General features: G+C 38.9%; 1 protein-coding gene across 1 annotated transcript; it reads left to right on the forward strand.

Moving 5' to 3' along the window:
• Nucleotides 1-2,517: 2,517 nt before the first annotated feature.
• Nucleotides 2,518-5,245, forward strand: LOC116650859 (ankyrin repeat and KH domain-containing protein mask). Its single transcript, XM_032435735.2, is given in 3 exon segments — nucleotides 2,518-2,597; nucleotides 2,599-2,638; nucleotides 5,186-5,245. Coding segments are annotated over 3 exon segments (180 nt in total).
• Nucleotides 5,246-9,046: the final 3,801 nt, after the last annotated feature.

The following is a 9,046-nucleotide window of genomic DNA, read 5'->3' on the forward strand; positions in this document are numbered from 1 at the left end:
CTCATTTTACTTTTCGGCAACAGCAACAGCAGCAACAATTGGCCCAGTCCACAGATTTTCAGTGTCTAAAGACTCGGTCTACAATTGTTAGCATCAGACGCATGCGCATGCGTCTCACGTAGCCGCCGCAGTCGGTCCCACTCCCTCCCCCCCCCCCCCCTCGCCTTCCTTTCTCTGCCTGCTGCTGTAAACTTTCTGTGAAAGTTCTGTGGCTGTGACTGCATAAATCTTCCACATTTTTCTTGGCATTGTCTGGCGCGTAGATACAATCGAGTTGTACACATATTTTTGTTACTTTATTTGTATTTATTTATTTATTTTTTGACTAGTTAGCGACCGCTGTTGGCAATTTTCCCACAGCTCGCGCATTGTTCTAAAAATGCCTCGCATAATTATGATCATAATCAACGCAATGAAATACATTTTGATAATAATGAAAAGAGTTCTCGCAACGATTAACAACACTCAAAAGCTGTGACGCGTTTTGCACACTACTTTCACAGGCGCAAAATAACTTTATAAAAAAATATAATCTTTTATTGTTGTCGAGTCATAAAATTAATTATGAATTATTAAAATGCATTTATTTGTTTGCGGTCAGCATTCTTTTGGCCACTTACAAGCTGTCGAAAGTAAAATCGAAAAATATTTTTTTGCCAGCTTTAGCGCGTACACTCGTGTGTGTCTCTTGTCTATTTATTGCTGCCATACATCTTTATGGCTAATTTATTTGTTTTATAACAATTTTGGGCTTAGCTGGATGCTGGCTTCACGCATCTGCAACTGCTGCTGCTGCTGCTGCGACTCACATAATGTTAATGCCGCATTATGAACGCCTTTGTCGTCACATTAAAACAAGCATAACAACTACGTGACTAATTATGTTGATATCAAACATGTTTATACACACATTTATACACACACACACACACACATATTTTTTCTTTCTCTGCTTTTTCTCTCTCCCCCTCTGTGTGTGTATGTGCGTAAAAGAAAGTGAAATTAATGTTAAGTGCGCGTATAACATGTTCAGTTTTGTCAGGGCTTTGTCCATACATATACATAAATATTATATATATATTATATTTCTTTTGCCAACGTTTGTTGTTGGTTCTGCAAATGCTTTGGCAACGTGTTTTGCATTTTTATTCGAATATAAATTAACAGCCTGCTGTGAAAACTAGACTCTAGATAAAGCTAGCTAAACTTTCGGTTAAGCTACTTTAGAATTGGGGCAAGACTATCTAAATAATGAAAGTAATTTATATATTTTTATATATTTCACATATATATATCCAATATCTTAGACTCTTCTTATTGATTTGTTTTAATCTACCTAAAATCTTATTGATTTAATAGGTCACTGTAGCCTCATCAGCCTCTATCAGTATTTACAATGATGGGATATTTAGTTGTATGGGTCGCAAGGAGTGTAACGTTCAGGGGCGTCATTTTGTGATGCGGTCATCCCAAGATCTTAACGACCGCATTCGAATGCCGAAGCAGCTTGTCTGCACATATTTCAGAAAAATACTCTCTACTCTATATACAAGCTAACAGCTGGCTGTCTTAGCACCGCCTTTAGATAAACCCAACTGCATGCATTTGTGTATATGTAACCCCAAACCGTTGCAGTTCATTGACCCTCGGCTGCTGCTGCCGATGTGGTCAATTTCAAGCCTGCGAGCATGCCAAAGTCTGCAATTGCATAGAGCTTTCCTTTTCTATATGTCGCCCCAGTCAATTTATTGCCCAATTTTTGTTTTGGAACCCAGTCAAATGAAAGTGATAAATTTTGTGTGCTACGCAGTGAGAATTTTCACCATAAGCAAAAAAACCAAAACACAGTGAAACATAAATAAAAAAAAAGGAAAAACAAGCGAGCTGCACATTAAAAAATAGTTGCACGTAATTTAGTACGCGACAACAAAAGCAGCAAAAGCAACTGCTACCTGAAAGGCAAATGCGACCAGCTAATAAAAAGAAAAGTGGAAAAAAAAATTTTGTTTTAAATAATACTTAATGCAAATGCGCTGCTTTTTCTGTTGCTTCTTCTGCTGCGCCTTGATGAGAAAGAAACTGAAAGTGCATAATTAATTAATTGTAATTTTAGATAATTTCGCTCGACTCATAAAAAATGCGAAACATGCGCCCAACTCATTTTTTGCTTCACGTTTTTAAGCGTCATTTAAAATGTATTTAATATGAGAAAACACTTGGCCAAAGTGTGCTGGCCGGTCGGTCAGTCGTCAGTCGGGGCGTATGCGTGATTAATTATGCGTGTAAGTGTGTGTGAGTATTTTTGGCTAAAAATACGCTAGCACAAGTGTTAGATTGCATAAAAATCGTATATTTCAAGCTGTCAAAGGCAATTTAAGCTGAAAACCAAACAGACACGCACACATGCATAACGCTATTGCACAGCCCCTACCAGCCCCCCCCCCCCCCCACACACACACACACACTCACACACACCCACACACGCTTAATACAACAACAGCACAGCTATAACAACTGATGTGCGGTTTTGGTTTCATGGCTTACGGTTTTGATTGCTGCCATCGCTCAATTGATTTTCCACTAATGCCATCGATTGGTACAAACTGAAATAAAAGCGAAATGCAAAGTATTAAAAAAAGTCGCACACACACACTCGCACACTAAATCTTAAACATCAAAATAAACAATTTTTGATGCGGCATTATTTGACATGAAATTGAAACGCATCGTGAAAAAAGGATATCTACACTCATTTTATGCAGACCAAATTAAATGGGATTAATTGCGGCTCAGCTTCATTTGGCAGTGTATTAAATAGTCTGCAATGGGAGGTTTTATTTTATTATTTTTGATCTGTTCATCAAGGCGAAAAGTGAAAAGCAGCAAAGTCACCCGCAAGCAGATTAAATGAATACAAAAAGAACTGTTATAAAACAGAGCTGCTAAAAACTGTGTGCCCTGATTGACTGACTGATTGAGTGATTGACTGATTGAGGATCAACCCACAGACTATAGTTAGGCTTTGTGATCTAAGTGCTAGGCTTTTGGAAAAGCTGCAATCGAGTGTGTGGAGTAAAAGCGGGAAATAACTATAATTTTCCGCTTCAAAAGCATTTTCGGATATTTTGTAAGAATTCCATCTTTTATTTTATTTTGGCGAACGTTTTACGCTTTTCGAATAATCCATAAATATGAATGTACTCGAACAAACCCGGATAATACCCGTCGGTGGTTTATATATATGTATACCAAAAGATAACTATTGTAATTTAGAGAGCTGTCTAGATTGTTTTCCGTTTGTTTAAATTGATAAGCCACACTGAACATAAATCTTTTCAGCTGCCTCACCTTGAGGGCGCTTTTTGTTTGTTTGGCTTTTTTTTGTAGTTATGTGGCCTACGTCCAATTACACGAGACTGTGTATATGTGTGTGTGTGTGTGTGTGTGTGTGCATGTGTGTCAAGTCTGTGGCTGCCAACGCCCACATATTTGCCGACACTCGCTGGTCCATTTTGTGGGCGTGGCCAGCCCGTGCTGCCGCCTCCCAGCTCGCCGCTCAAAGCACATAAATGTCAAACGCAAAAACCATAATAATTCATTTGACTGCAAAATCCCGACTGCATTTGATATATGCAGTACACTGCGCATAGATACTTGATGCTCGGCCAACTAAAACACACACCCAAACTCTTTCGAGGTAAGCCTAGCCGCGTTGTGCGAGAGCCTGTTTAGGGGAAATAAGTATAATTTCCAAGAGGTAGGCTTCTTACTTGGAATCTATGGTGCATATTTAAACCCTGAACCAAAATGAGTTAAAATGGGTATGTGACATGGAGGCGGAAGCATCTTTGAAACCATGTGAATAGCCGAGTCGATCTTGATGTGCATCTCAATCTTTCTAAGCCTTTAACTGTCCATAATTCCGATAACGGATAAATTGTCCCGTTTTCAAGCAATCGATACAAATTGACATCGAAACCAGTTTTTTTCAGCAAATCTATAATTTCTCTAAAATATATGGAGTTCAAGTATGTTTTATTTTATAGCTACCTTCCGCTTGCCAACTGCCGACTAGAGCGCTCTTACTTGTTTTGAGCTGTATTAGCAGCATAATCCTCTCAGAACACTTATCAATCCTTGAAGCAGTTCAAGCTTAACATTTGTCTCATAATCTATCTTAGCTGCATTTTAGCTGGCCAACTCCTCTTGTCCACTTTCCCTGTTAGGGTATAATAACTTATTTATCTGTCCTAGGATATTTTATTTTGGCCATTTAACTGCATTTCACATCGTTATTAAATACCACATTTAAAAAGAAATTCATTTGCATAGATTGTTAAAGTTTTTAATATTTAATAACGTAAATTTCATTGTGCATTTGTGAATTTTATAACAGACGGAAGTGTCTAATGAATGTTGAATGTCTATTTGCCAATATAAATAAATATTTAATGTGAAATGAAAATGAAAATGTGTAAAATATATTTGGCAAAAAATTTGCCTGCAAAATGCAGTCAAATAAAATAAATAAATGCACTTGTTTATTTATAAATTTATTATAACCATTTATATATTTATTTTGCTGTGCGCTTAACCAGCATGTACTACCTTTGCCTGGCTAATTAGCCGTTAGTCAACACTGAAAAAACCGCACACAAACGTGCACGGTGTTGAAAAATGAACGCGATAAGAAAAGAACCGAAAGAAAGCAGAAAAATCTGCGCTAATTTGAAACTTGAAATCACAACTAATGAAGATTTAAGCAGCTGCAGCTGCGGCTAACGAATGTGTCTGCTGGGTTGAGGGGGAGCGAGAGGGGTGGGAAGGGGGTTGCTGCTGCGGCTCAGCTGCAAATCTCAAATGAAAACAAAACGCAACAGAAACAGCGTCCAAGGAGGCAGCTCACAAAGGCAAACAGCGCCCGTGGCAAATGCATTATTAATAAATGAAAACGCTGCGCGTGTAGATTGCACTTTATGCATGCATGTGTGTGTGCGAGTGTGTGTGTGCCCCACTGAACGTGCAGTTCATGGACAATGCCAGCTTGAATAAGATGTCCTTTGTTGTCTCTCTGTTTGTGTGTGTGTGTTTGTATGCGCGCGGACATCAGCTTGTGCGTCGTTGCTTTTCCGGTGTGAATTAGCGTCGAGTGCCACATGCAATTTCCTGTTGTTGTAAATTGCAGCAGCAGCAACAGCGGCAACAGCAGCAGCAGCAGCAGCAGCAGCAGCAACAGCAGCAGTAGCTGCGTTTCTTGTGCTGTCTTTAATTGCTGCACCATGGCGCTGTTTTATGGCGGGCCACGCTTTAAATTTGAACACACTTAGCACACACACTCAGCGGTCGCTGTTGTTTTTGTTGTTGTTGCTGTTGTATCAGCATTCAATTTGCTTGGTTTTTAGCAACGGCAACGGCAGCGGCAGCACAAAGCTCAACTAGCTGCGGAAATTTGCTCAGTTACTTTTGTGCAATCCCCAAATCCCAGTTCAATTTTATCTATGTATCTATCTGAAACTACTTGGCAAATAGCTTCAGCTAGTTGCGGTCCTGCCTCTGGCGCGTTGCACTGTTTGTATTTGTATCTGTAGCTGTTAGCTGTAGCTGTAGCTGTAGCTGTATCTGTAGCTGTTAGCTGTAACTGTAACTGTGTGCAGCTTCAATGAAATTGTTGACGTAAATGGACAACAAAGCCCGGCACTCAGCTGCATTTTTCTTTTCTATTTTTTTTTTTTTTATAACCTTATTACAGCGGGCATTCTTATTTTGACATGTGTTCTGTAACCTAAAAAGCTAGACATTAGCGATCGCATGAGGTGCATTTCTTGATCAGTTTGAGCTGCCGTGTCGGTAAAGATATGTCCTTCGGTGCAAGATAGACTCCAGTCTAAGAGACTGGTTCTTAGGTTCAGGCCAGTTAAAGGTTTTGCCAAGAAACTTTGAAGGCAATTACATATGTCAGAATCTTTCAAATCTGATCAATATATCATATGACTGCCATGAGAACTCTAACATATGTTAGATTTACTTGTGATTAATGAGCTTTCTTTTATATGAAAAAATGTTTTTTTTCCAGATTTAAAAGGAAAATCTGTTCAAGAATACGTTTTTTTTTATGTTAACTTTTCATCTTTAGCAAAAACATTCAGCTCATGCTTGCAAGAGTATTTAAGCGACGATGTGCCGCATTTAATCGCTCTATTTTTGTCTTCTGCTTCCCTGCTAGCATTGGACCTGCCCTACCCGCTTCCACCCATTGGCCAATCCGCCCACTCGGGCCGCCTGTTGTCGCCGCTGCACGAAAATGCATGGTTCGTTTAATAGCATCGGGCTGAAATTCATGTTTATTGCATTTTGCATGCTGGCAAATAAACGCCTGCCCACTTTGATCGCACAAGTGTATATATATATATATATGTATATATATATATATATTTGCTATATGTATGCTACATAAATATGTATATAGAGAAAAGGCAGCCAGTCGAAGCAATTCAAAAGCCAGCCGCTTGCTTAATTTTTGATTTGATTTTTTTTTGCGCTGCATTTTTTCTTTGATTTTCCTTTTATTTCTGGTGCCCCCTTTTCGCTCCCTTTTTGACCCTTTTTTGTATGCCTCCCCCAAAGAGTTTTGCTGACCACAAAGCCGCAGAGCTGCAGCTGCCTTGAAATGTACCTTTGCCTGGGCAAACATACTTGATTGGCTGCTGCTGGACGTGCGACCTCAACGCTATGGCAATGGCACGTAATTAGTGCATGCTATATGCCTTTCGCACACACACACACACAGACACACACACACTGATATGTGCACAGATTAATGCCAAGTTACTTGAGAGGCCTGCTGAGGGAACCCCTTTTTTTTATTTAGTTATGTGACCAGACCGCATGCAAATATCTTCAGCAGCAGAAGCAGTTAGGCAGGTATTAGGTGTACGCTGCGTATACGCAATATACAGCAGGCAATACACAGTCGACTGTCAATTAAGTCTGCCGGCAACTGGCAACTGGTAACTGTCTATTGCAGCTTTCAGTGGCAATCGATTTGTATCCTTGTTCTTTATCCTGCAACCAATTTGCTCAGTTACAAGCAAGCCATTTGCGTGTGCAACTACCTCCGTTTGCTCAATCTTGGCTCATCGTCATCATCATCATCATTCTTTGGATGTGCATCGAATGCACATTTCAAGCGCATCCCCAGGGACAAAATGATTCACAAAGCGAACATTTCTCGCACAGTTTCGCTTTATCCAACCACACACAGAGCAAGAGGGAGAGTTAGAGTGAGCTCTGGGCAAGATAATAAGATGCCTGCTTTTGTGCCTGTGCAGGCAGGCCAGTTCATTTTTATTTAACATTCGTTGCATTTCTCAGCAGTTCACTAGACTCGCAGTTCACAATCATATCTTTCATCTGTTCAGCCGATAGAATGCCAAAAGCAGCGAGCTTTGTGACATAAACGCTCTGCTCACTGATATGTGAAATGTAGCTGGGCATAAAATTCCGTGCTGGTTATTTAGCCACTTTTCAGCCAGTTTTGACCGATAAACTGGTCGTTAAGTCCAACTACCGATTCTAGGTTTAGGAAGCATCTTAACATTGTGTTTAATGCATTGCCCGAAGACCTTGGTCGTTCTAACTTCATTACAGTCTGATTTTGTTAGCATCACTTTCAGTTTTCTTGTTTGATTGAGTGCTCCAAGTGCATTGATGACTGCTCCATTTGAACAACAAAGTTGCGGCAGTTCTTAACTGAATATCATTTTAAAGACTGAGAAAGTTAAAGTCACAAAGATATTGGCCAAGGCAAGTTTACTTCACATTAGCCAGGTTCTTGATAGGATATTGCTTAGGAACTTTATACTCTCTTAATGGATATTTATTATATCTGTTTTTTTTTTTATATTTTGAATATTTCAATATTTTCAAGAAGTTTCTTATATTCTAAAGCAGATTTTTATATTTTCGTGAGATTTTAATTTTTTGCCTGAGAGAATTGAGTATTAGCTAGTTGCCATGAGACAGTTGCTGAACAACAAGCCTTCAAGCTTGAGTAAAAATTTGGCAACATAATTTTTGGTCAAAATTTAATGTGAATAAGGAACCCTTGAATATCCTATACAGACAAAGGTCAAAATATTCCACTCCCATAACTCGGTCAAAACTAAACCAATTTTTATAAGCTTTAGCTTTTTTTATGGTTTGGCCAATAAATCGAAATAAATTTGGCATCTAAATCTGGCAACCTTATTTTTAGTCAAATTTCATGTAAAAATAATAGCCCCAGGGCCCGGAGTATACCCACTAGTATATAATATAGAGAGATAGTGATAGAAATTAACTTGCTTCTTATTTAAATTATTTTCTAAATAAAAAGTGACAATTCTTCAATTTCCCCCTTTATTTGACTACATTAAAGTACTTTGAAGTGCTTTCAATGATTCATATGCAACCGTCTTTTATATTTGCTATTCACATTTATTTTCAAGTAAATGAGATTATTTGAAATAGATTTCAATGGGCCCCTCAATGATTCCATATAACGCATGTGCCTTATAAGCTAAGAGTTGCAGTTGGTGCAAATGTTATGCATTACTCTGGGCCGTATATGTCTCTGTTTGGCCTTAAATAGGCTTCAAACAGAGTGCTTGCAAGTAGATTCTGATCCCATTAAGTGGCCGGCAAGTATTGTATGTGATCAAAGGCTGCACAGGTCAGGTTGATGGATGTACATTATATGTACGCATGCACTTAATGTACAGCTGCACAGCGACGCGGCAAGGCGGGGAAATTGCCTGTCTGGGGTTTTACTTGCAGTAATTTAAACACGGCACATTGATGCCGCAATTACGCATTTTAATTTTCATTTACAACTGAGGAAAGGCAACTGTTTTCTTTGTGTCTTTGCCATGCACAATGTCGATAATACCAATACACACATATATGTATTTATATATATATATATATATATATATAGAAATATATATATATATCTCACATGTGCTCAAAGGATATGAAGCGCGTTTCATGTGGCAAGTGGGGACACACC

This window comes from Drosophila virilis, chromosome 5, assembly GCF_030788295.1.
Source record: "Drosophila virilis strain 15010-1051.87 chromosome 5, Dvir_AGI_RSII-ME, whole genome shotgun sequence".
Taxonomy (NCBI): Eukaryota; Metazoa; Arthropoda; class Insecta; order Diptera; family Drosophilidae; genus Drosophila; species Drosophila virilis.